The sequence below is a fragment of the Sus scrofa genome, chromosome 3, assembly GCF_054392235.1.
Source record: "Sus scrofa isolate SSC_HxYL_T2T_F1_AM1 chromosome 3, Sscrofa_HxYL_maternal_Yorkshire_Landrace_v2.0, whole genome shotgun sequence".
Classification (NCBI taxonomy): domain Eukaryota; kingdom Metazoa; phylum Chordata; class Mammalia; order Artiodactyla; family Suidae; genus Sus; species Sus scrofa.
The window spans coordinates 932,796-957,603 of record NC_139385.1 but is presented as its reverse complement, the minus strand read 5'-3'; the positions used below and the strand labels follow the sequence as shown (position 1 = coordinate 957,603).

General features: G+C 67.9%; 1 protein-coding gene across 5 annotated transcripts; it reads left to right on the top strand.

The window, feature by feature from the left end:
- The first annotated feature begins 1,092 nt into the window (after positions 1-1,092).
- MICALL2 (MICAL like 2) lies at positions 1,093-20,804 on the top strand. 5 transcript variants are annotated; one of them, XM_085015985.1, is made up of 18 exons: positions 2,713-3,229; positions 3,303-3,427; positions 8,684-8,732; positions 10,724-10,865; positions 11,684-11,871; positions 12,538-12,653; positions 12,883-13,638; positions 15,071-15,333; positions 16,056-16,149; positions 16,811-16,971; positions 17,429-17,569; positions 18,139-18,203; positions 18,288-18,411; positions 18,696-18,786; positions 18,888-18,961; positions 19,603-19,717; positions 20,192-20,238; positions 20,573-20,804. In XM_085015985.1, exons 2-18 carry the CDS (start codon positions 3,375-3,377, stop codon positions 20,665-20,667), a joined length of 2,574 nt encoding a protein of 857 aa, XP_084872111.1. In that variant the 5' UTR covers positions 2,713-3,229; positions 3,303-3,374; the 3' UTR covers positions 20,668-20,804. The 5 variants fall into 5 exon arrangements, with proteins under 5 accessions (XP_020941618.1, XP_020941616.1, XP_020941617.1 ...); XM_021085959.2 differs by lacking the exons at positions 2,713-3,229; positions 3,303-3,427 and adding an exon at positions 1,093-1,399 and having other exon boundaries at positions 20,199-20,238; XM_021085957.2 differs by lacking the exons at positions 2,713-3,229; positions 3,303-3,427 and adding an exon at positions 1,093-1,399.
- The last annotated feature ends 4,004 nt before the right edge of the window (positions 20,805-24,808 follow it).

Below are 24,808 nucleotides of genomic sequence, written 5' to 3'. Positions count from 1 at the left end.
GCACTTTGTCCTCTGCCTGGGGAACCTGGGCAGGTCAGGGCGGCGGCCACAGCCAGCGATGGTCCCATGTCATGGGGGTTCCCTGGCTAGCCCCTGCTTGCCCCCTGCAGCAGGGAGCTCCCCACCACAGACCCCAGCTACAGGCTCTGCACTAGAAGACCTTTACTGCTCCTTAAAGTGGGCACAGACGCCACCCTGTCTCCCCGCCCGACCTCGGGGTGGGGGTGGGAGAAACACCTTCATTCCCAAGCACCCTTGTCTGGACAAGCCCCAGCCCAGAGGCCGGGCAGGCGGGCGGGGTCACCTCACATATCCAGTGTCAGCGTTTCTGGCTGTCCTCCACGTGCCCACAGACAGGGCTCCCCGGGAAGAATGTGGAGGGGAGCCACCCAATAACTGAGCTTCCACACAAGAGGTACTTTTCCTTAATTACCTGTCACAGATGCCCAAAGTGCAAAACTGGGAAACAGCAGGACACCAGGTTCCCCAGGAGTTTCAGGCCCCAAGAACAGTCCCTGTGCACAGGTCGCTGTCCAGGAGCCTCCTGGTGGGCACTGCCCCACCAGTACCCGCCCGCGCCCCCGCGGGCCAAGGTTCTTCCCCAGCCACCTCTTCCTTGAATCTGGGAGAGTCACGCGCCCGCCTGCCTGCAAGAGAGCCCAGATGGGAAAGTCCTTTGAAAGCCTAGAAATGCGAGGGGCGTTCCTGCCGCTCCCCGGGCGCGGATGGGGGGCGCCGTCGGGCCTGCCCGGCTCCACCTCAGGCAGCCTCCGTTGCCCCGTCCGTGAAGTGCCTTGCGGGCACGCCCCATGCGGGGGGTGGAAGTGTCGACGAGAAGGACTTGGAGCCTCTCCGGGACCCCGGGAGGGAGGCGGGCAGCGGGCGGGGCCTCGGTGGGGCGGGGCCTCGGGCGTGGTCTGCTGGGGGCGGGGCCTGTTGGAGGCCTGGGCCTTGCCCCGGGCCGGGCGGGGGCGGGGGCGGGGGCGGGGGCGGGGCCGGGCCGGGAGGAGCCAGGGCCTGGGGCGGGGCTTGCCGGGGCGGGGCGGGGCCTGGGCGGGGGCGTGGTCCTGACGGGGGCAGGGCCCGGCCGGCGGACTCCGGCCGCCCTCGGCCGGCTGCTCAGCCGCGGCACCGGCTCTGTCCTCCCTGGGCTCCTCGGCCGCAGCTCCTCGTCCGCTGCTGGCTCGAGCCGGGCCGCAGCCCCCGGGAAGCGCTGTCGGAGTCCCGGCGCTGGCCGGGCGGACGCCGCTGCCCGCATGGCGGCCATCACGGCGCTGCAGCAGTGGTGCCGACAGCAGTGCGAGGGCTACCGGGACGTGAGCATCACCAATATGACCACGTCGTTCCGCGACGGCCTGGCCTTCTGTGCCATCCTGCACCGCCACCGGCCGGACCTCATGTGAGTACCCCCCCGCTGCCTGCGCTCGCCGGCCTCCGGCGGGAAACTGAGGCCCTGCTGCTCCGGCTGGGGGCGGGGACAATGGACCGCGGTCGGAACTCCAGGCCCAGAGCCTTGGCGGGGCGCTCTGGAGCCAAGCGGAGCCCGGCCCGGTCCTGCAGGCACGCCCGCCTTGTGGCCCCCTGCAGGCTGCCCCCAGTGGCCTCCGTGTGCTCCGCCACCAAGTGGAGCTGGGCCGGAGCCGGGACGTCCGGCCGCCCCCGCCGACTTAGTCAGTCTGTGACTCAGGCCAGCGTCCTGGGCTCTGGCCACAGCCAGCCCTCCCTCCCTCCCGGTCAGTCTCCCTGGGAAAAGGCCAGCAGAATTGCCGTTCTGGGCTCTGAGAGCCCCCTGTCCTGGGACCTGCCCACCAGATCAGGGGGTGGCCGGTCACTCTGGAGGTGCTGTGTGCTACTGCTCCTCCCCCAGCCGCTCCAGCACCTTTAGGAATGCAGCCTGGGGTCACTCTGGGGGAGGGGCCAATGAGAGCCGGAAGCGTGAGACCCCTTTTCCCCCAGGTCCCACTGACCAGGCCTTCTTACCCCAGGGTGACAGGGCGTAAGATGGAAGCCTTGGGAGGTGGGGAGGATGGGGGGCTAGGTGGTCCCCCCTAGGAGGTCTTGGAGTCCAGGCTGGAGGGCCTGTGCCTCATTACCACATCGTGTCCCTACCCTGGTTCCTCTCCATCTGTTATTCACTCAGCAAACGCTCTTTGGCTGTGACTGGGACCTGGCTTGCTGGCCCCGAAGTCTGTGCCCTGAGGCCCTGGCTCCCACGCCTCAAGAGAATTCACAATGAGGAAAGCTGCAAGGGAAGGGGCCCGGGCTGGGTGGCCGGAGGCCCAGGAAGGTGTCCTCGGAAGACTCCTTCTGGAAATAGCGTGATGTGTAATCAAAAGCGTTCTCCCCGAGAAGTTACGGCTGGAGCCAGGGGCGGGTGGGGCGTGTTTGCAGGGAGGTCTCCAGGCAGCACCTTCTCCAGGCTGCCCTCCAGCCTCTTGTGTGCGTAGGAGGCATCCTTGTTCAGGACACAGCACATCGAGCGGGACCAGGGCTGGCACTGGGGACACCTCGTCTGCACCCAGACTTCCCCGAAACCCCGGGGACTGTCCCCAAGCACCGCCCTGCCCTCTGCGGGGAAACCAGTGTTAAGAAAGAGGCGGTTTCCTCCTCCCGGGGCTGGTGAAATGCCTACGAGAGCCACGTGGGGAGTTCTCGGCTCCCGCCCGGGATGTTGCCCTCGGAGCCAGGTGTCCAGGCGGGATGCCCTTCCCCAGCCAACACCCGAAGAGGAGCTTTGCCGGGGGTGCGCCAGGGTTGTGGGGCCTGGGAGACCGGCTGGCAGTGGGTGTTGGCAGGCTGAGGCCCACCTGGGTGCCTGCAGAGTCCCGGCTCGGCAGCCTGGACGGTCAGCAGAAGTGGCTGTTGGAGGGAGAGAGGGTGCAGGCTCGGGACGCTGCGCAGGTGTAGCTGGAGATTTGGGGCCTTTCCGAGCCGGGAGCTTCCATCTGTTCCCAGCTGCGCTGGGGTTACAGGCCTGTGTGCGTGTGTGCGTGCACCTGTCCCAGCATGCACAGCCTGAGGACAAGCGCATGTGGGTGTGTACACATGCAGGCACTAGCTTGTGTCCTACAGCAGCTCCTGTAACCGTTATTGAGTGCCTGCTGTGTACTCAGCACTGCATACTCTACAAGACGGCCTTGGCCCCTGCCTCTGGGAGTGACCTTTTAGGTACAGAGACAGCAAAGAGATAAATGAACCGAAGCTCAAGGTAACTCCAGAGAGTGATGAGGTGGGTCACGGAGGAAGCTGGGAGAGGAGGGCTGCCCGCCCTTGAACGTGGCAGTGAACTATCTTACTGACAGGCTGGCTGCGTTATTGGTCATCTGTGCCCCCCGCCCAACCGTCAGCACCAGAAGGTTGGGGGTGTCCGTCTGATGTGTTTGCTGCTGTGTCCCCAGAGCCTGGAACCGTGTCTGGCACGTGACAGGTGTGCAGCTGGCGGTCTGCAGTTGGGGGCGTGTGCCGGGGGCTGAGTGGCTGCGGTGGCAGGGCGGGGGCAGAGGCCATGGGACCCCGGAGGCAGAGACCAGGCACGTGGCCACAAGCCAGGGAAGGCCTGGAGCCCCAGAGGGAGCCCGGCCCTGCCTGCAAGGCCCTGCTTGGCCCTTGATGTGTGACTTCTGGTCCCGGATGGATGGAGAGGAAATAATATCCCTTAGTCTGAGCCATCCAGTTTGCAGACATTTGCCACGACAGCGGTAGAAATCTAGTAAGTTTCACATACGTGGGGGGGCCCAGAAGGGACGCCACAGATCTTGGCTGATCAAACACCGTGGGTGTGGGCTCGCGCGTGTCCGCACCCCGCTTCTGGTCCCGGCAGTGCCTCTGGGCGAGTTGGTGGCTGGGAGGGGGTCGGTCTCCCCAAGAAGCCCTGAGCCGCCCCCACGGCGAGGGCAGGAAGGGGAGGAACCGTGGAGGGCCACGCGGGGGGCCGTCCCCTCTGGGGAGTCCCCTGGGGCCAGACTTGGGTGAGACTCGCCCCCACAGCCCCCACCCTGCGAAGACCCTCTGGCAGCAGGAGAGTGGACATCCTGTCCCCCCCCCGCCGCCTCCTAGACTGGCCACCAGGAAGTCCTTCCCTTTGCCTTCTCTCATCCTGCTTCCCGCGGCACGTTTCCTCTGGGCCCCCGCGGAGGGCAGCTGCGAGGAGCCAGCGCGGAGCCCGCCGCCAGGTGGGGGCTCCGTGCCCGATGCTGATCCTCACTCTGGCTCTGCCCACTGAGGTCTGGGGGTTCACCAGTGACCTGCATCAGTCCCCCCGGGGGGACCCTGGCCGGTGTGCCCGCCCCGGTTTCCCGAGGGTGCCGCCTGCCTGCAGGTCTGTTTTCCCACGACTGCTGAGCAGTCAGGTGAGGGCAGGAACCGCCCAAAACAAACACCCCTCCTGCCTCCAGGCCCAAAGCTGCGGAGCTAGAGGGAGTGGTTCTTCCTCTTCCAGCCGCACCTGGGCACCTGTGGGCCTGAGGTTCCTGGAGAGGCGGGCAGGCAGGCAGGCGGTGCCAGCGCAGGAGTGCTTCCCAGGGCCCCAGCCGGGCTTCCTGCTCTGGGGGCGGTTAAGGCGGGAGGGTGACAGAAGGGCCCTGGGTAAGAGCTCTGGAGGGTTCGGGGCTCAGGACCCGGGGTTCTGTGCAGACTCACTGCCCCCCCTTCCCCGTGGGGCGACCTGGCCTTTCCCTCTGGCTCTGGGCCCCTATCAGGCTGCACCAGAAGCAGGCGCGGCTCCCCCTGTGCTCTTGGAGACGTACTGTGGTTGGGGGTCAGGAGACTGGCTCCCCAAGGCCCCCACCCGCAAGCTCCCTTCCTGGGCCAGAGCCGAGGGGGCTGGGCCCTGGGCCCCGGTCCCAGCCGACCTCCCTTCCTGGTCAGCAGGAAGCTGCCTGGGGACAGAGGCCTTCTGTTCTTGGCCTGAGGGCCTATTGCCACCGTCCAGCCAGACTCTCAGGAGGAGGGCAGAAAGGGGCTGCTGGCCCGCCTCCTGGGGGCAGCTTGGGGGCCCAAGGCCCAACACCCCCCGCTTTTCCTCAGGCCGGTGCAGGAGCCACAGGCTGGCCCCTCCTGGCTGGGCCCTGCTCACAGTGGGGGTCAGGGTTTGTGCCATCCCGGGGGAGGCCTGCAGCCTGCAGCCAGGTGACAAGGAGGCCCCCATCCAGCTCTGCCCCCACGGGGACCTCTTCTCCAGGCCCCGCCTGGGACGCCCCCGCACGTGCACTCTGCCTGACACCCCCGGGCCTCTGCTGGGGTGCCTGCCTTGCCTCTGTGCCTGAAGCCCCCTCCGCTTCTGCCCTGTGGCCTCCCCCTGGACTTCCCGTTCCTTCCTCCCGCTGATCTGAGCCTCGCTGCGTCTGTCGTGCTCCCTCTCTGCTCCCCTTCCTGGTGGGATTGACTTGGGTGTCCTGGGGGTTCCTGGGTAAGAGGCCCTGCATCTGGCAGCCCCCTGGCCCCGCTCCCACCCCCCACGCAGCTGCCCTCTGTTCCGAGAAATAAACAGTGTGAGGCCGGCTCTCCGGGAATCTGGAAGGGGTGCACGTTTCCAGGAACCCCTGGGGCGTCGGGGGAGGAGGAGGCCAGCAGCCAGGAGAAGCCACGCTCATCTCGGTCTCTCGGCCAAGCCCGGCCCGGCCAGGGCAGGACACACGCCGGCTGGCACTGGCCATGCAAACCCACGCATTCACTCATTCGGCCTGTGTGGACCGGGAAAACAGGCGCCACAGGGGTCCCCGCACTTGGCGAGCGCCGATGCGTTAACCACGGCAGCGTTTACAGAGCACCAGCTGTGTGCCTGGCCCTGGCAGTGCCCGGGAGGCATCCCCAGACGTCCCCGATTTGAAATTCCGGGAGTTTGCCTAGAAAGGGATCGACCTGGGGAGGGTGCCCTGCGTCCCTCGGCTGAGTGGGGCGAAGCTGGTGCAGTTTGGTCCAGTTTGGTCCAGCAAGGCGTTAAACGCAAGCCGGCCGCCTGCCTGAGGCTCAGCCCAAGGCATCAGCCTGCGAGCCCTGCCAAACAAGGTCCTGCTGACGGGCACGGCGGGGACCACAGGGAGCCACTGTCCCCCGGCCCGTCCAGCCAGGGTCCAGGCAGTGGATCCCAGGTCGATTCCTTTCTAGGCAAGCGCCTACAATTTCAAATCGGGTACGTCTAGGTCCTGCCGACGGCGGGGACCACAGGGAGCTGCTGTCCCCCGGCCCGTCCAGCCTTGGCCCTGAGCTGGCAGAAGCGGTCTCCCCGCCCCCCAACCCCCTCCGTTCCGGCACGTTGCCTTCCTGCTGTGCATCTCGCTTCCAGATGCTGTTTCCAAGGGCATCCGTCATTTGGATCAGGGCCCCCACTGACTCTTGGTAACTTGCTTCTCTCCGAAAGGTCCCTTTCTGAGGCCCGGGGGCCTGGGCTCCGGCACGTAGCTTCTGGGGAGGATTGGCCCGTCCCGGCGGGGGGCCGCCTGCTGGCGGAAAGCGGGTCCTACTGGGCTTCCTGAGAGGGCCGGGTGGGTGTCTCCTTGGCGCTCCCTGAAAGGATTTGGGAGGCCGCCCCGACCCTGCCGTGTCCCCAGCCCGCGGGCTTCAGAGCTGTGCTGTGCAGCTCCAGGGACCGAGGTGCTGCCTGCTGAGCCTCCTGCCGTGGGGACCCGGGGACGTGGGGTCATGGGGACGTGCGCTCAGCCTCAGGAGCGTGGCTGAGGCCGGGGGCCGCGGTGCTGGGAGGGAGCACGGTTTGGGAGGGGCTGGTGGCCGTGGGCCTGGCAGGGCGGCCCGGCCGAGCCGTGGGGCCAGAGGGCCGGGCAGGCAGCTCGGATTGGGTGCTGGGGGCGGGGTCCTTGCCCCCGACTGGAAAGGCAGCTCTGCAGCCTCCGGCCCGCGCACCACTGACCCTGCTCAGGGGCGGGCCCCGCTGTCCTGCGTGCCCCCCCGATCTACCCTGAGCCCTGGGTCTGCAGGGAGAGCGGGCCTGTGGGCAGCTGGCAGGCCAGAGCCGCTGCGGCCCTGCGGGTGGACCGAGGCCAGTGCAGGGGGCAGAGGGCTTCCTTCTCTCGCTTGTTTGGAGACAAAACAGACCTTGTTATCCTGCCCTCCAGCACCGGGCATCTTGCTGAGGACACGGCCGATGCGGTCAGTGACCCGGGGCAGGTCTGGAGAAGAGATTGAGCTTTCAAAGGGAAGGCGGGGGGAGGGGAGGGCGGCCCAGACGCCGAGGATGGAGGGGCCAGCACGGCGGAGAGGCCCCTAGGCGAGGATGGAGCCCGGCCGCTCCGCGTGCCTGTGGACATCGGTGGGCGTAGGCTGCTCTGGTCACTCGTCCCCTGGGGTCAGGTCTGCCTGCTTCCTGTCCCGGGCACAAAGCACCCTCTGTTCTCCTGGGGTGGTCTCAGCATCTGGAACACGTTACCTGCGAGGTGGTCCAGGCGGAAATGCGAGGTTTCCAGGAGCGCTCAGCAGGTTGATGAAAGGCTGCTGGAGGCCGACGGGGCCCCCGAGAAGGGAGGTGGCCCAGGGCCGGCCGCTGCCTCATGCCTCAGTTTCCTCGTCTGCGTAATTGGCCTCCCTGGGCTGTCCCCGGGTCAGGGCTGGGAGCCAGGCCACCCCACTGGCCACAGGGTCTTGGCTCCCTGCTCTGGTTGAGACCTGCCTGGCCTTGAGCCGGCGCCCTCAGATTCACCGTGTGAAGCTTGGGTCACCAGCTTAGACGGGGACACTGCGCTGAGGCCCCGAGAGGTGAGAGGGCGCGCCCGGGTCAGACAGCGGGGCCTGGGTGGGTGAGTGGGGATGCGGCTGGCAGCCGAGCTCGCTCCTGTGCCACGAGGCTTCTGGAACCACGCGTCTCACCCCAAGTGGCAAAGCATGAGGACAGACAGACAGGCGAACCCATATTTAACTGGCCCTGGAGACGTGCGTTCGGGCCGGGCCGGGCCGCCTGCTGGGGTCCGGCTGTGTTTTCTGCTCGAGCATCCTTCTGGCTGTGATGTGTGGGTCTGGGACCCACCTGGCAAGGCCTGCCGTCCAGGCTGGGCAGAGGCCCCTGCACCCTTGGGGTCAAATGTGGGGGGAGCTGGGGTTCTAACATTCCCAGCCTTGAGGGTCTTTCCCTCGGGAGGAGGCTGGGCACCCGGTGGGCACACACACCCAGACACTGAGGCCGTGGCCTGGCTCTGGTCCAGTCCTCCAGCTGTGTGACCTCGGGCAGGTCAGGGAGCCTCTCTGTGTCTCATCTCGTCCATGAGAGGCGGGCGTTGACAGCACCTACAGGTGTGGGTCTGTATTTGTAAAGAGCTGAGAGTGGCAGTGTTCACGGGAGGCACTGGGTAAATAAAGTGACGGGAGCCGGGAGGGGGTCCAGCCTGCTTGCCCAGGGGGCAGGGGGGAGCTCCGTCCATGGGGCCTCTCACCCATGGGATGCGGGCTCCCCAGGACCCCCCCCACCCGCCGCCAGGGCCTCGGCCGGGCAAGGGATGAAGGCTGCAGCCGGAGCCTGTGTGGCCATCGCTGCCCAGGTCACCGGGGGTGCTGGCGGCATCCCTGTGCCCAGAGCCTGTGGCCTGTGTCCAGCCCTGCCCTCGTCTCGATTGCAGTGTGACCTCATTCCTCCCCAGCCTCCGTTTCCCCATCTGGACAAGGTGGATTCGGGGAGCCCTCCTGGTCCCCCCCCCCCGGACGCTGAGCTGCTTTGAACACTTGTATTTTCATTTTCCAGAAACTTCAATGCTCTCAGGAAGGAAAACATTTATGAAAACAACCAATTGGTGAGTGCCCCCTTCCTGCTGTCCCAGCTGGGGTGCGCGGTCCCCAGAGTCCCAGGACCTGAGTGGGTGGGGCCTCCCCGTGCCGCTGCTGCCACCTGCAGGTGGCCACGTGGAGGCCAGGAGCTCGCCTCTGGGCTCTGCAGTCAGTCCAGGCCAGGTGACCCCTGCTCCCCAGAATGGCCCCCATCTTGTAGTGGGGCCCTCCAGGTCCCCTTTTTCTTGGCGGGGAAGGGGTGGGGAGGGCAGGGCCCTGGGTGGGTCCTGGCTTGGGTCTGCTCTCAGGCTGGCCTGGGTTCGAATCCTGCTCGGCTGTCCTGCTGTGGAACCCCTTTCTGTGCCAGCTTGTCTCCTGCTGCACAATGAGCTCTGTGACCCCTGTGGGCCGATGCCCGGAAAGGCAGCCTCCAGCCCCGGCCACCCATGTGCACTGCCCCCCGTGTCCATGCATGCCCCCAGCCCGGAGCTGGCATTCCGGCTGGCAGGTCAAATCTGCGTGCCCAGGGAGCCCCACTCGGCGCGGGCAATTTGAATTTAAATCTAACTTAATTGAGATGAAATAAAATGACATATTCAGTGCCTCAGCTGCACTGGCCACGCTTCAGACACTCACTAGCTGCACGTGGACAGCTTGGAGTAGGTCACATCCACCGTGACAGGGTCGTCGGACCGCCCTGACCCTGAGACAGGATGTGGCAGGAACAGGCAGCACAGGGAAGAGGTGGGGTGTCGGGGAGTGGTGAGCGTCTTCAGAAGGGGACAGGGCCAGCCTTGCTGGCTAAAGACAAAGGTGAGGGCCTGCGGGGTGAAACAGTAAGGGCCACAGCTGGGACAGAGCAGGAGATGGGAACAGAGGCAGAGAGGAGCCTGGAACAGAGCAGAAGGAGGCTGGAACAGAGTGGGGAGGAGGCTGGAACAGAGAGGAGAAGGCTGGAACAGCAGAAGGAGGCTGGAATAGAGGGGGAGGAGCCTGGAACAGAGGGGGGGAGGCTGGAACAGAGGGGAGGAGGCTGGAACAGAGCAGAAGGAGGCTGGAACAGAGGGGGAGGAGGCTGGAACAGGAGCAGGGAGGCTCGGGTGTTTTGCTGGCAGCTGCCACCACTTCCCGGGAGTCTGTGCAGAGAGTGGAGGAGGGGGTGACAAGGGGGGCAGCGGAAGGAGTCCCATCTGGATGTCCTCTGGAGTCAGAGCGATGGGAGGCCTATGTTTCTGGTGTGGAGGCAGGCACTGCTGAGGGCTGCAGGTCTGGGCACCCAGGAGCCTTATCTTGGACACACAGAGATTGCGGTGTCCCTGTCACTGCTCCATGGAGGGTGTGGCAGTTTAGGGTGAGGTTAGAGAGGTTTGGGCAAAATCGGGTGAGGCTGGCGTTAGAGGCAGGAGCCTGGCGTTAGAGGCAGGAGCCTGGCCAGGCTGGCGGGGGAGGGGAGGGGAGCGAGGAAGAGCCCAGCACGCCATGTGCAGAGTCCCCTGGCAGAGGAGGTGGCTGCTGGGGGAACCCCTCCCCTGTCCAGCGAATGTCCCTGTCTGAGCCTCCAGGTCCCCCCCCAGCTCTGGTCCCATGTCACCTGCTGGCTTGGGGAGGGCCCGTGCCATGGAGAAAGCTGCCCCCAACCGGGCACATAAGGGCCATGTTGGCCAGGGCGTCCAGGCTGACTCAGGGGTGTGGGGGCCATGGAGGGGTCTCAGCGGTGCCATGGCACTGGAGTCTGGGAACAAGTAGCTGGGGCCCCTCTGGACTGGTGCACGGCCTCAGCTGCTGCTACCAGGTACCCGCAGGTACCCTCCCCGAGCCCTGTGTCCGGGGTGTGAGTCCTGTGTACAGACGGGTAAACTGAGGCCAAGTACGCAGAGCATGAACCTTGAACCCAGACTTTTCTGGGCGTCGAGCGGGTCTGTTGCCTCGGGGCCCCTCCCAGGAGGAGCTGGTGGCCTGGCTGAGGAGGGGGGAGGGGAAGGGTCCCCCTCCTACCCTGCTGACCGCCCCCCCCCAGGCCTTCCGTGTGGCTGAGGAGCAGCTGGGCATCCCGGCTCTGCTGGATGCCGAGGACATGGTGGCGCTGAGGGTGCCCGACCGCCTGAGCATCCTGACCTACGTGTCCCAGTACTATAACTACTTCCACGGACGCTCCCCCAGTGAGTGGGCTGCCCGGCCCCGCGCCCCAGCCCCCAGCACGCGCCCCTCCCTCTGGGGTCCCTGCCCAGCCCCCAGCCCGCACCCAGTGCTGCTGGGCGTTCGCGCTGGGATGGGTCAGGCAGGCGGGGACCTCTCTGGAGCACACATGGTGCCCAGGGCTGCCGCCTCCTCTGAGGGGAGCCAGGGCCCGGTCCTGTGTGACAAGCAGGGTCCCAGCCCCAGGCCTCCTGCCGCCCCTTGGGTGCACGCACCAGCTCCCCCTGCCCCTCCCCAGGCCTGGGTTTGCCATCTGCACCCCTGGGGGTCTGTGCCCAGAGCTCTCGCCTTGGTGGGGTGGCACCCCGGGTGGGCCCCAGGCCTGGCTCCAGACGCCCGGCTTTGGTGCTGCGATCCAGCTGGCCCTGGCAGGGTGTGGCCCGGGCAGGCCGGGGGCGGGGGAGGGGGGGCAGGCCCAGGGGACTTTCTTCCAGATGCTTTATTCCAGCAGCCCAGCCCCTCCCCCAGGCTTAGAAATCCCCGGAATCGCGCTGGGCACGGGGCCAGACGCCCTTAAGAGTCCCGCTTTGTGAGGAAACAGAAAGTCCCTTTTCCCTGAGCCCAGATCTGCGCCCTCCGAGGGGAGGGAGGAGCCGGGGTTAGGCCTGGCCCCTCCTGGGAAGGGGGGCTCGCTGGGGCCGTCGCTCCCCCGCGCCCACCCCCACCCTGGGCTCCAGGTCCCGTGCTGGCAGCGGGTGCCTCCAGGGACCCCAGGCCAGGGTTGGCCCCGGATAGCTTTATTAGAACCAGGTGCCCCCTGACCGTGTGTGTCTCCCTCCAGTTGGGGGCATGGCCGGTGTGAAGAGGCCTCCATCGGACTCCAGTGAGGAACCATCTGGAAAGAAGGCCCCATCCCAGCCAGCCAGGCCCTTGCCCACCCCAGCCCGGGGGCAGCCACTGTCTCCAGTCAGCACAAACCCCACTGTCCCGCGGAAGGAGGGGGGCACAGAAGGGCCGCCACGGAAGGCTGTAAGTGCCCAGCTGCCCTTCCTCTGCTTCTTGGATTTCCCACCAGCTTCCACTGAGTGTCCCTGTGCCCAGGATGGGTGGGGTCCCAGGCACGGCCCCCGCTGCCCCTGGACTGGTGCAGCTCCTTCAGGCCGGGATAGGATGCCCATTGTACAGACCGGTAAACTGAGGCCAGGTGGAGCTCCATCCTCTAACCCAGGCCTTTCTGGGCTTCGGGCAGGGGCTTTGCCTCAGGCCGCTCCCGCCCAGGTGGGGCTGGGAGAGAGGGCAGGGTTGAGGCCTTCACTCCCAGGCCAGCCCTGCAGGGAGTAGGGTCGCCCCACAGTTCAGAGGAGGAGACGGAGGGTGGGTGGTCCCTCGGGGGTGGGCCGTGGCTCCAGGCTCCCCCCAGGGGGGCTGGGGATTGGGTCGGTTTCTGTGCCTTGGGGTGGGAACGGGAGGTGCCAGCATCCGTCCCCGGGTCCCCGGAGACCCCCAAGGTCGGCCCCCAGCCCCCTCCCCTCGGGCCAGGCTGGAGACCCTGAACTTAGAGCCCAGCCCACCTCTGCCTGAGCCTCTTCTGGGGCCTCGGCTGTCGGGTCCGTGAAATGGGACCTCGTCCGCCGGGTGGGCAGCTGTGGGCAGACGTGCTGGGGCTCAGACGCGTCAGCGGGCGCCCCTCCCCAGGGCCCGGCCTCAGCGCCCAGCTCCGTCAGCGGCACCTGCGGCATCTGCGGGCAGCACGTGCACCTGGTGCAGCGCCACCTGGCCGACGGGAGGCTGTACCATCGCAGCTGCTTCAGGTGGGCGGGGGCGGGCGGATGGGCGCGGGCGGTGTCGGGGGCGTCCGCACCCCAGACGAGGGTCTCGGGGGAGCCAGTGACTCAGCATGCCTAGCCTGGAGAAGAGGTGTTTGTTGAGTGAATCGCCAGCTGCGTGAGGGGGACGCGGGCGGGGGCCGGGCGTGCGCTCCGGGGAAGCGGGCACCAACCTGCAGAGGCTGGAGCCCGTCTGCTTGCCGCCCACCCCCAGGTGTAAACAGTGCTCCAGCACGCTGCACTCGGGGGCCTACAGAGCCACGGGAGAGCCCGGCGTCTTCGTCTGCTCCAGCCACCACCCCGAGACCGCCTCTGCCAGCCCCCACGGCCCCACGGACTCCAAGCTCCCCGGCGCCCCGAGGAAGGCCCAGGAGGCCCAGGAGGCGCACGGGCAAAGAGACGCAGGGCCAAAAGCCAGGCCACCTGCCTGGGAACCCAGGGTGGGCAATGTGACTGCCAGAGGTTTTGCTCCAGCCACAGCTGACCCTCCGGCCACCACCGCCTCCTCCCACGCCCCCATGGGGAGCCCAGCTGGGCCCAGGTTCTCGGCGGGCCTTGCGCCTGGCAAAGCCAGTACTCATGTGACCAACAGCTCTCCGACGGGGTGGTCACTGCCACCAGGCAGCTCTCGCCCGGCTACGACCCCGAGTGCCCTGGACCCTCGCCCGGCCACGCCGCAAGGCCAGGTAACCCCCAAAGTCGCCGCCCCCCAGACCAAGCTCAGTTCAAGGCCAGCATCTCCAGCCCCGGCCAAGGCTCCGGCCTCCACCTCGTCGACCTCTAGGATGCAGCAGGCCCGGGAGAGGTTCTTCCAGACGCCTGGAGCTGCCCTCGACCAGCGTCCGGCTGGCAAGGTCCCCGCTGCCACCGAGGACGCCGCTTCCAGGGACAGCAGCAAGGCGCAGGCACGGAGCTTCCTCCAGAAGGCGCTTCCAGAGCTCAGGGAGGCTGGCTCTCAGGCCCCCGGCAGGTGGGTGAGGAGGGGCACTGGCGGCACGAGCCACCCGGGCCCCAGGAGGCCGGGGCTGTCGGGGCGGCGGGGGAGGCCTTCTGGGCTCTGCCCCTGACTGTTTCCTCCGCTGGGAAGTGTGGCCGAGGGGCCGGAGTGCCAGGTGGCCAGCAGGAGGGGACGTGGCTACTGCTGTGAAGCCGGTCTGCATGCTCTCTGGGGCGCAGGGGCAGGACGCTGCCGCCCGGGGCCTGGCGCACACTCGGTTGTTCCTCGGCGAGATCGCCCATTTCACAGATGAGGAGGCAGAGGCCACAGGGGGTTTGCACCGTGGCCTGTGCGATCCAAGCGGAGGGGTGGGGGGCGCTGAGCCTTCCCCGCCCACAGCCCAGTGCCACCAGGGCTTTCTGCACGCGGGACACGGAGCGGATGTGGGGGGATGGGGTGGAGGAGGGTTCCCCGGCTCGTGTCCCGAGGCTGCAGGACAGAGCGCCGCGGCGGCTGACACAGCGACCTTTATTCCTTCTCGGTCCGGAGGCCCAAGGTCAAGTCCAGCGGGGGCAGGGCCACGCCCGCCGCGGGGCCGGCGCTCTGCATGCTCGGCGCCTCTGTCCTCACAGGCTCCTCCCTGTGCGTCTGTCCTCTCCTTTCCTCTCTTCCGAGGACACTTGGCGTGGCCACTGGGGTTAGGGCCCCTCTTGAATCCAGGGTGACCCCACCTAACTTGATCATACCTGCGAAGAGCCTGCTTCCACATCAGGGCGCGCCCCGAGCTTCAGGGGATGTGAACTTGGGGGGGCCCATGTGCCCCACGATGGTCACCCCTCCAGTGAGGAGGCTCCCCACCAGGCCGGCAGATGGCGCTGCGCCCACGGTCTCCTGCTACCCCTCATATTGGGGGTATTTCAGCTCGGAGCTGTCTCCCTGCTGCTGGACCAGCCGTGGTGCCCAGGGCCTGCCAGGGTAGGCTGAGGGCTGCTGGGGCTCTGGGGGCCCGGCCGTGCAAGGGTGGGGCCAGCCCGTCCCGGGAACCCAGCTGGAACCGGGTGAGAACTCAGGTGACTAAGGGCACCTGGAGGAGCCGCCTGGCTGGGGGAGGTGCCCGGTGCCTGCCCTGGGCCCCGCTGTCCCTGCAGCCTCGCGCATGTCACTCAGGACAGAGCTAGGCCTCCACGGCGACGCCCCAGAGGACCAGCAGGTGGAGGGAGGAGGGAGGGACAGGGGCTGCGGCCCCCTCCCCCAACACCCTGTGCATGGTGTGACTGGGGGTATTTTGATATCAGCTCACACCAGACTTGAAGGAGGCTGACATGCCAGTGCCGGAAGTGATGCCCATGGCCTGGCTCGGCCCTCAGGAGGGTGGGCATCGGGAGGAAGGGGCTTCTGTCTGGAGTCGTGGTGGGAGGGGGTGCCTGGATCCACCCATGCCTGATACCTGATCCCTCACCCACAGGCCCTCCCTGGCCCCCGCCCCTGCTCTGAATTCCCATCCCAGAACCGAAGGGTCAGGAGCAAATCCGTCAGCCAAACTGTCAAGGTTGGCATCTCCCCAGGCCCCGAACCCAGCTGCGAGGACTGAGCCACCAGCGCCTCTGAGTGTAGGCAGCACCATGCGGGCGTCGCCCCAGGCAGGCAAGAAGGTCTCGCCTGCACCCTCGGGGGCCGTCAAGGCAGGTGCTGGCTCCAGGCCGAAGCCGGAGGCCCCGCTGGCCAAGGGTAAGAGCCCCCTAACGTGGGTGGGGTGAGGGCAGGGCTGCGGGCGGCTTCTGGGGCCTGTGGGTCTGTGTCCTGGCACTCAGCTTCTCTCTGTGTGTCGTGGCCGCTGCCTGCTGGCCTGCGGGTCTGCTGTGATTTGCACAGCCCGGCTCCTGGGGTCCTTCTTGAGACTCTGTCACCCACCTGCCCACCCGGGCTGCGTTGGGCAGTTGCCCCGTGGCTCAGCCCCTGAGGGGCTGTGCAGCCACCATCCCTGCATGTCTGTCACTATTGCCCCATCCTGAGGACGGTGCCCTTGGGCTGGACAGACCCCAATGCTCCCTGGAGCTGGCCCCCCGAGCCCCTGCCTGCACATTCTGCAGAACTGTGGGCTGGGCTTCTTCTGGGTCCCGGGAATCCGCGAGCGACTCAGCAACCACACAGAGCCGGCTTTCCTGTGGCTGAGGCCCCACCAGGAGGCCACTGTGTCCTGAGCACGGAGGCGAGGTCTCCCCGCACACGCAGGGCTCAGTTGGCCATGCCCTGGCCTGTTTGGCAGCAGGGGAGGCTGAGGCCCAGGGAGGGGCAGTGGTTCCCCCGGCACACACAGCACAGGGTGGAGTCCTGTCCCCAGGTCAGCCCATGCCCCTCCCAGGAGCCTGGCTGGCCGAGGGTCGCCTGAGGGAAAGGGATGGGGACGCGCCGCCCTGCCCAGCAGACCCCCCTGCCCCCTCCACCCCCAGGCCCGGCGGCCGGTCCCCAGGAGGGCCAGGAGGACGGGCCGGCAGGATGGAGGGCCCGCCTGAAGCCCGTGGAGAAGAAAAGTCCCCCTGAGAGGTGAGGGGCGGCAGGGGCTCCTGGGGTTTGTGCTCGCGGGAGTCTGTGTCCCGGGTGAGCGCAAGGCTTGGCACACCCTTGGGCGTTGGCACATGCTTGTGGGTGGATAACGGCACCCGCACGGGCCAGCTGCCCCCACAGCAGGGTGTGTGCACGTCTGCTCGTATGGTGGAAGCACACGCCGGTGTGCACTGGCCTGGGCGTCCAGAGCCGCGTTCCCGCGTGTAACTGGGCGTGGGAGGGTCCGTCAGGGCTGCGGGGTCCTCACTGCGAACCAGGCGGGAGGCCCGGGGGACGGGAGCGCCAGGCCTGCCCCTGGAGCCGGGCTGGACCACTGGCTCGTGGGCTTGGCAGTGGTAGGGCCAGCGCCCCCCAGAGCTCAGTTAGGACAGGGGCGGGGGTGGGCACAGCAGCCTTCCGTGGACCAGGTCAGCTCGTGGCCGTCTGGCCGTCGCGTGTACCTGCGTGTGTGTCTGCTGTGTGCACCTGTGCACGTGCCCACCTGTGGAGGTGGGCGCTCCTGTGCCCAGGGGGGTGGGAGGTCAGGAACAGAGACGGGTGGGCAGCGCTGGGCCCCACCTTCAGGCCGCGTGGTTCCCTCGGGCTGGCCTGCGGGGGGCTGCGGTGCCTGTTCCCATCTCCCCCCGCAACTTCCTTCCAGGGCCCTGGAGCTGAAGGAGCCTCAGGTTCGTGGAGAGCCGAGGGTGGGCAGTACACCCGGAAAGGCCTCCGGGAGCTCCGAGGGGGGTATCCGCGTCACCCTGACCCCCGTGCCGGCAGACAGGACACCAGGCCCGGCCGGCCCCGGGGCCAGCCTCTCAGGTAACGCTGAGCAGAAGCCCCAGCCCTTCCCCCACTGGGCAGCCTGTTCTGGGTGATCCCCGCACCTGCTCAGCCAGAGGAGCCGATGGCCCCGGGTGGGCGTGTGTGTCATGCACGTGAGCACATGCGTGTGCACCTGCATGAGTGCGCGTGTCTGCTCCCAGCACTGTGTCCCCTGGATCTGGGCCCAGCCTCCATGTCACTTCCCGGGTGACCCTGAACAGGGCACCAGCCCACTGAGCTTGTTTTCCAAGCTGTGGAGGCTCAGCCCCCCCCCCCGCCACCCCCCCCCCACCTCCCGTGGACACGACCAGTTGGGCAGGATGAGGGCACAGGGCTGTGAGGTCCCCCGTGTTGGCACTCCTCTGAGGGGGCCTGGCTGTGGGAGGCGGTAAGGGGCATGGGGGGGCACAGGGCCTGCTGGCCTGACACGTGGCTCTGCCCCTGCCCTGGGCAGCCGCCTCCCCGTCCCCGTCCCCCGCCCGCCGCAGGAAGCTGGCTGTCCCTGCCAGCCTGGACGTTTCTGGTAATTGGCTTCAGCCCGAGCCCTCGGGGCGGGAAGCCCCTGCCTGGAGCTGGAAGCAGGAGGACAAACCAGGTCAGCACGGGGATGGCCCCTCGTTTCTGCTTGGGGTGCAGGGAAGGAGGCTCCTCTCGGAGGACGTGCTGGCTGGGGGTTTGGAGGATGGACAGGAGCTCATGGAGCCCAGAACGGAGGGAAGGCATGTTCGGGGGGGGGGGGGGGCTGGCCTTGAGCCCACCCGGAGGCGCTGAGCTCCACTCGTGCGAGGTGGGCCCTGAGGCCTGGAGGCTCCAGGCCCTTCCGGGGCAGGCACAGGAGAACCGGACAGGGCCCCGTCCTCTTCGCGCCCGAGCCACAGACATTGGCAGTGACAGAGCGCTTGCTCCTGGAGCCCATGGGTCCGGGTGGCAGGAGCTGCTGTCCTGCAGGAGGGCAGGGCCCAGGGCGGGTGTGGGGACTTCCTGGGGACAGGGCCTGGATCTGAGAGCTTGGGGGACCAGTGGGGCTGCCTGGGCCTCCTGGGCTCAGCAGGGAAGCCAGGGGTGAAGGGGGCATCCGGGGGAGGTGGGGCTGGCCGGGTCAGACCCCCTGCCTGACCACATCTGGTGTCTGGTGCCTAAAGACCGGTCCTGCCTCTTCTCCAGGGAGGCCCTTGGGCCCGGCCGGGGTCCCCGCTCCGCCTGGCAAGTCAGTGACCTCCCCCGGCAGGGTGAGTAGTCCGGGTGCAGGTGGGCGAGGAGCTGGGCCCCCCGGGCCCTGCTGCCCCCGTCACCCCTCACCACCCTCCTCCCAGCTGCACCCGGACTACGTGCCGCAGGAGGAGATCCAGAGGCAGGTGCGAGACATCGAGAGGCAGCTGGACGTCCTGGAGCTCAGGGGCGTGGAGCTGGAGAAGCGCCTGCGTGCGGCCGAGGGGGGTGAGTCCCCGGCCAGCCCCCCTCCACAGGCCAGCCCCCACCATGGGCTGGTCCCCTAACCACTGGCCAGACCCCCACGGACACCACCCTGACCCCATGCCCCCCTCTGCCCCCAGGCCAGCCCCCCTCCATCCCTGGGTCAGACCTCCCCCTCCCCCTCAGTGCCCTGACCTGGCCTCAAGCCAGCTTGGCCCTGGGACCCCCTTGGCCCTGGGGCCCCGGCCAGGCCCCCCGCGTGGGTCCCCCGGTCCCTGCCCTCAGCCCCGCCTTGGTCCTCTGCACAGACGTCGCGGAGGATGCTCTCATGGTGGACTGGTTCCGGCTCATCCATGAGAAGCAGCTGCTGCTGAGGCTGGAGTCCGAGTTGATGTACAAGTGAGAAGCCCCGCCTGCACGGCCTCCTGGAAGGCGCCCCCCAGGCACGGGCTGGGGGGCCAGCGGGTGGACAAGGCCTCACACCTGCGCCACCTCGGCAGGGCCAGGGACCAGCGCCTGGAGGAGCAGCAGCAGGACCTCGAGGGGGAGCTGCGCCGGCTGATGGCCAAGCCTGGTGCGTCCACTGGCCTTCCTGCTGGGCCAGCGGGGCTGGGGGCGGGGGGCCTTGGCCCCAGAAGGTGGGCCTGGGTGCGGCCTTTCCAAGGCCCCCTTACAGCTGGTGGCCTGGGGGAGGTGCCTGTGGCGCACGCTCTGGAGCTCAGGGTGGAGTCTCGGCTCCTCCGCTTCCTGGCTGTGTGTCCTTGGCGGAGTCACTCAACCTCTCTGTGCCTGGGTTTCATCTTTGCACAGTGAGGGCAGTTCCGGCTCCCACCTCCTTCACTGCTGTGAGGGTTGAGTCCGCTGACACGTGCAGGGTGCAGGTCGTGCGTGTCTGTGGGTGTGAACTGTCGAGGCCGAGCTTGATGTACAAGCTCGGGCTGGGGGCTGGGGTCCTGGCAGCCCCTGCCTGCTCCTTGCTGTGGGAGGGGGACAGCGGTGCCCTGAGCCTGTTCCGCGTCTCTACGCCGGGCAGCTTCTGTGAGGACCGGTGCGGCGCCCGGAGGAAGGGCTCTGCTCTGGGCGTTCATCACTCTTCACTCGTTTGTTCAGCCAGCGTCACCAAGAGGGAGGCCCCAGATGGCCCAGGGCCCCCCCCCCCCAGTGGAGGAGCTGAGGCGTGGGGAGGGGGACACTGTGTCCTGTCTGTGCCTGCAGAGGGTCTGAAGTCCCCCCAGGACCGGCAGCGGGAGCAGGATCTGCTGAACCAGTACGTGACCACGGTGAATGACCGCAGCGACATTGTCGACTTCCTGGATGAGGACCGGCTCAGGTGAGGGGGCCAGTGAGGGTGGGGCCAGGTGGGGGGCAGGGGAGGGCGGAGCCCAGGGGAGGGCGGAGCCCAGGGGAGGCCCGGGTCCCCTCCCTCTGACAGTCTCCCTCCGTGTCAGTGGGAGTAGGAGACCCTCGTTGTGCATTTGGCAAGTGGGGGCCAAGGCCAAGGGCAGGGCGCTGGGCAACCTGCCTTTGAGGCGCCCCCCTGAGGAGGCCCCTCATGCCCCCTGGCCCCTCTTGCCCCCACGTCCGTCCCTGTCCCAGGTCCTCCCAGGTCCCTCTGGTCCCCAGGTCCCTGCTGAGGGGCTGGGTCCCAAGAGGGCAGGGACCTGCCCAGAGGCGGGGGAGGGTGGTGCCAGGGTGTGGCTTGTGGGCAGGTGACAGGCCAGGTGACCCTGCTGTCAAGGGGCCCCTGGGCGGCCTGTGCACCCCCGCCTCGGGCGTGCAGCCCCTCACAGCCCGTGTGTTTCAGGGAGCAGGAGGAGGACCAGATGCTGCAGAGCATGATCCAGAAACTGGGTGACTGTGGGCAGCGCGGGCGCGGGAGGCTGGGCTGGGTGGGCTCGGGGGCCGCTGGGCCTCCCTTGGGAGTAGGTGCCGGACCCGTGGTGGCACAGGCAGCCTCACCCTAAGGGAGCGAGTCCCCTGTCACTTGAGGGATCCAAGGAGCAGCCGGTGACCATGTGGTCAGGCCGCGCCCAGTCCAGGCTCCAAGGGCAGGTGGTTCCCGCTGGGGGCGGGGTGCGGGTCGGCCCCGCTGGGGCCTGGCTTCCTTCAGGCTCTGGGTGGAAGGGACGGCCGCGGGGCGCTGGCCGCGCGGTGGGCGAGCGAAGCCCCTGTGTCTGCCCCTCAGACCTGCAGAGGAGCGGCGGGGACCAGAGGAAGAAACCCAAGTTCCGCTTGTCCAACATCTGGTCCCCGAAGAGCAGAAGCAGGACCCCCGAGTAGCTGCCTGGCGGGGCCGCAGGACTCTGTCGGAGGCGGGGTGGGGACTTGGGCGACGAGACCTGCACTGTCCTCTCCGTGGGGTCCAGGTGGCCTCAATAAAGAAACTGCCTCTCCCGTGTGGCCACGTGCACCTGGCAGCCCAGAGGTCCCGGCCATTCCTTTTCTGCGCCAGCGTGGACGTGCCCTGGCCGTGAGCGGGCCCTGACCCCCTCTGGGCCTGGCCGGGCCCCTCTGAGACAGGCACTTAGCTGCTTCCTGGCCTGGCCGTGTGGCCAGGCGGGACGCGAGGCTTACAGGAGCCGGGCCCGGGTGGGTCTGTGCAGACTGCGTTTGATGCCGGCCCCTCGTGGGGATCTGTGCCGAGATCTGCAACCTTGACCTTGAGAGAGAGGCCGTCTGGGTCCTGATGGGCCGAGTTCTCCATCCAGGGAGCGGGCCGCCCTTTCTGACTCTGGTGAGAGGGGCGACGTGGTGGCGCAGAGAAGGACTGAGGGGGCAGAGCCTCCCCCCTCAGGAGACCCGGAGAGCAACTTCCCCTCTGGCTTCAGCCTCCGCATCGTGTGAGGGCCTCTTGTGGCTGTGTCTTCCTGTGCTGCCACTTCCCGTCCAGCCACTTCAGAGCCCCCCGTGGTGGTCCCATTGGGCCCTGGGCAGTGGCAGAGCACCAGCACTCCCCCTCCTGGTGGCTGGCGGGGTCCAGGCCCCATGGGTCCCGGTAGGGACAGAGCTGGGAGACCCTGGCTCAGTGCACTGAGCTCTCGCTGCATCTCGTTGCCTTCACGGGCTGCCGGAGGGTCTCAGCTGGGATTCTTGGGACTTGAGGTCAGGATGTGACCTGGGACAGGGAGGGGGGCTGCCCCTTGCAGAGATGGACTTACAGTCATGCTTCGCTGCTTGGCTGTGTGGCCTCGGGCTAGGGCCCTGCCCTCTCTGAGCCTCTGTTGGCTGACGGTGGCATGTTGCCAGGGAGGCTTAATGGGGTCACGTGGTTGTGTCTGGTGCAGCAGTGATGGTGGAGGAGCGCAGAGACCTCCTACCTGGCCTCCCAGCGCAGGGAGACCCCGCACCCCCAGCAGCGGGAGGGAGACGGGCTGCCCCCGGTGCTCAGTGGGGCCTGGACTGCAGGAACTTGGCTGGGTGGAGCAGCTTGGCTTCCTCCCTTGGGTGCTGGGCGCCAGGGTGGTTCTGAGCAGAGGCCCTGGGTGGGATCTGCGTGTTAGGAGGAGGGCTATGGAGGGTGGCCTGGACTGGCCAGGGGGCCCCTGCCCCCGCCTCCGAAACCTTCCTCCCAAGCTTGTTCCACCCGGGACTGAGGCAGTGAGGTCTCTTTGCCAGCAGGGGGAGGCAGAGGGCCACTCTGCAGAGTAGCTCCATTTTACTGATAAGGACACCGAGGCTCAGAGGGGCCTGGCAACCGCCCCAAGTCACACAGCAAGTCAGCTGGGCCTGGCCTTCCACCTGACTCTGGGAGCCCCTGGTGGGTGGGGGTTTGTGTGGGATTTGGGGGGGCGGGGGTGTAATCTCACAAAGGGTGCGTTGTCCAGCCGGTCAGGCAGTGGGGCAACAGGGCTGGCCCTGCACACGCCTCAGAGGTGACCCCCTGGGGAGGAGCTCCCCCCATCATGGCTGCTCCCCGGGACCCCAGAGGCCGCCCTGGGAGTGCTGGGTGGGCTCAGGGTAACAGAGCCCCTGTTAGTGGTCAGGTCCCCAGGGCAGTTCTGTATGACCCCATCATGGCAGGACAAGCAGGAAGGCATCCTTGGGTTGCACCAGAGTTACCAGGTCGTGCAGCATCCGTGCAGCCAGGGGGCGGGGGGTGGCATGGGGACCACCAGGGTGGTCCATTGCTACAGGGGGGGCCTGGTGTCACTGCTGCCCCTAAATGTGGAGGAGACTCAGCCGGTTCTCACCCAGCCAAGGGGGCCCACAGCCCAGATGGGAGCCGGGCACAGCCATTCCAGAGGGCACAGCACTGAGCGAGAGGCCCAGCCGGACGTGAGCCCACATCTGGGCGGTTCCCAGGCCTGTGTATCCAGGGGAACCAGCATGCCCACCAGTGGACCGGGGAGGACGTGTCCAGGGAGGGCTGTCCCCTGGATGGCACCCCTCACACCCACGCTCACCTCGCGGCACCCGCAGCCCCGAGGGCCTGGGGGCTCGAGTGAAGGACACTCAGGGCAGAGACACCTGGGACTGACGCCTGGCTGTGTGCGGGATGGGGGGCTTGGGGGGGTGTGGGCTGGGCCGGGGGCTCCTGCCTGCCCTCCCCCGTCCCTGCTCCCACCCCCATAAGCTGGGCCCCTTCCCTGCCATCCCTCCACCCTGGCCTCACTGCAGTGCTGCCTCTGCTTGGCCACAGCGGCCTCCCTCCGGGCAGATGTGCCCTGGCCACGCCCCCGCCTGGAGCCCCGTCCTCCCCAGGCCAGCTCCTTAAGACAGGTCCCTGCTGACTCACCTGTGTGCCCCCCTTGGAGGGGCTCTCTGAGCCCCCGACTCTGCCCATTGCCCTGGCCCACTCTTGACACCTGGAGGCCCCCTTGGGAAGGTGGGTGTTTGTTTCGTCTCCAAGACCCACGTTCCCACTACGGTGTCCCCAGCACCCAAGACAGTGCCCGGCACGCAGGGCGGAGTGAGTGAGTGATGGAGCCTGCGTCTCCGGCCGTGACACTGGACCACTCGCCCGCCAGCCCCAGAGACCGCCCGCCGGCCCCAACGCGGGCCAGCCCCCGGGGTGGGGGCTACACAGCGGGCCGCCCCTCCTGCCCAACTCAGACCTGAGTCACCTGAGCCAAGCAGGTGCAGGGGAAGACTGAGGGACACAGGAAGGGTTCACGACCTCGGGGACTTTTGGGGGCAGTTCAGAGCTGGCGGCCCTGCCTCCCAGGCCCAGAGGGACCTAGGTCTGTGTGGCCACTGGGATCCCGTCCCCAGCCTCAGCTCCCACACCTCTGCAGGGATCTGGGGGCAGTGACCCCCCCTGGTGACACAGCCCCTGGCCAGGAATGGGGGCATCAGCACGCACATGAGGTCCCTGCAGCTCACTGTGAGACCACAGGGGTGGGGCCACCATGCCACCTGGCCCCTCACCGGCCTCCTTCACCCCTGCAGCCCCCACGGGCTGGTCCCAGCCCTCCCCCCACGGCTCCCAGGGCCTGGTGGAGGCCAGGGGGTCCCCCAGGGCAGGAGTCTCAGTCTGTAACAGAGAGACCTGGCCCTTCCCACAGATGGCACCCCAGCTCCCTGTGCCCTAGCCATTCCCCAAGCCCAGAGAGGGAAACAGCCTTCCCTGGGTCACACAGCATGGAGGACAGAGGCAGGAGGAGGCAGGACCTCGGGGGTGGGGGTGCAGGGGTGGTCCCCTGGGAAGCAGGCCCATCACGGGTCCCGGAGAGTCATGTAGCCACCCTCTGCCCTTTGGAAGAGGAGCAGCTGTCCCGGAGCTGCCCCCGTCACACATTGGCATGGCGGGGCTGGATCTTGGGGTCCTTGGCCTCCATCTGAGAGGTGCAGAGAGCAGACCCTGGACCCCCCCCAAGCTAGGCCCCCCAGGGGAGGAGCCTCACCTGGCTGGGCCCAAGGCGGGAGCCACAGCCCCCCCACAAAGAGCATCGGTGTCGTCTTCCACCTCCACCTCCCAGCATCTCAGGGTCCCAGGAAGAAAGGGCTGCCCAGGTCTCTAGGTGACATATCCAGGTGTGACCCGGCTTCCTCCAGCCCACCCAAGCCCTCCCTGGGCCACTGAGCCAGGGCTGGCGGGATCCCTTCATGGCGGAGTCACTGAGCGGGCACCCACGGGTGGAGCCCGGTCTGCTCGGTGGGCACGACTCCCCTCTCTTCCTACCGAGGCCTCCCTGCCCGCAGTAGCTGCAGGGCTGGGGGGGTGCACACTAGTGGGTGGGGGCTGACGAAGACCCCAGAGGGGGTGTCAGGGCATTCTGGAGCCCTGGGTGCCTGGAGCTCGCTGTGCACGATGGACGTGAGCTTGGGCAGCCCCAGCGGGAGGGGTGCAGCCTGAGGTCGGGGATCCCTCCCACCCAGCGTGGGCCGGAGACCCTGGCCCTCCCCCACGGCCCTCCCCCCGCACCCCCACGCGGCCCCTAAGTCTGGCGCCCTGACCCCCAGGGCCCTCCTGCCCCAGGCC

Excerpts from the sequence above, each read along its gene's own strand:
- MICALL2 (XM_021085957.2), top strand. The coding sequence starts at position 1,257 with ATGGCGGCCATCACGGCGCTGCAGCAGTGGTGCCGACAGCAGTGCGAG. Across the intron at positions 1,400-8,683 it reads CGCCACCGGCCGGACCTCAT|AAACTTCAATGCTCTCAGGA; the intron begins GTGAGTACCCCC and ends TTCATTTTCCAG. Across the intron at positions 19,718-20,191 it reads CTGGATGAGGACCGGCTCAG|GGAGCAGGAGGAGGACCAGA; the intron begins GTGAGGGGGCCA and ends CGTGTGTTTCAG.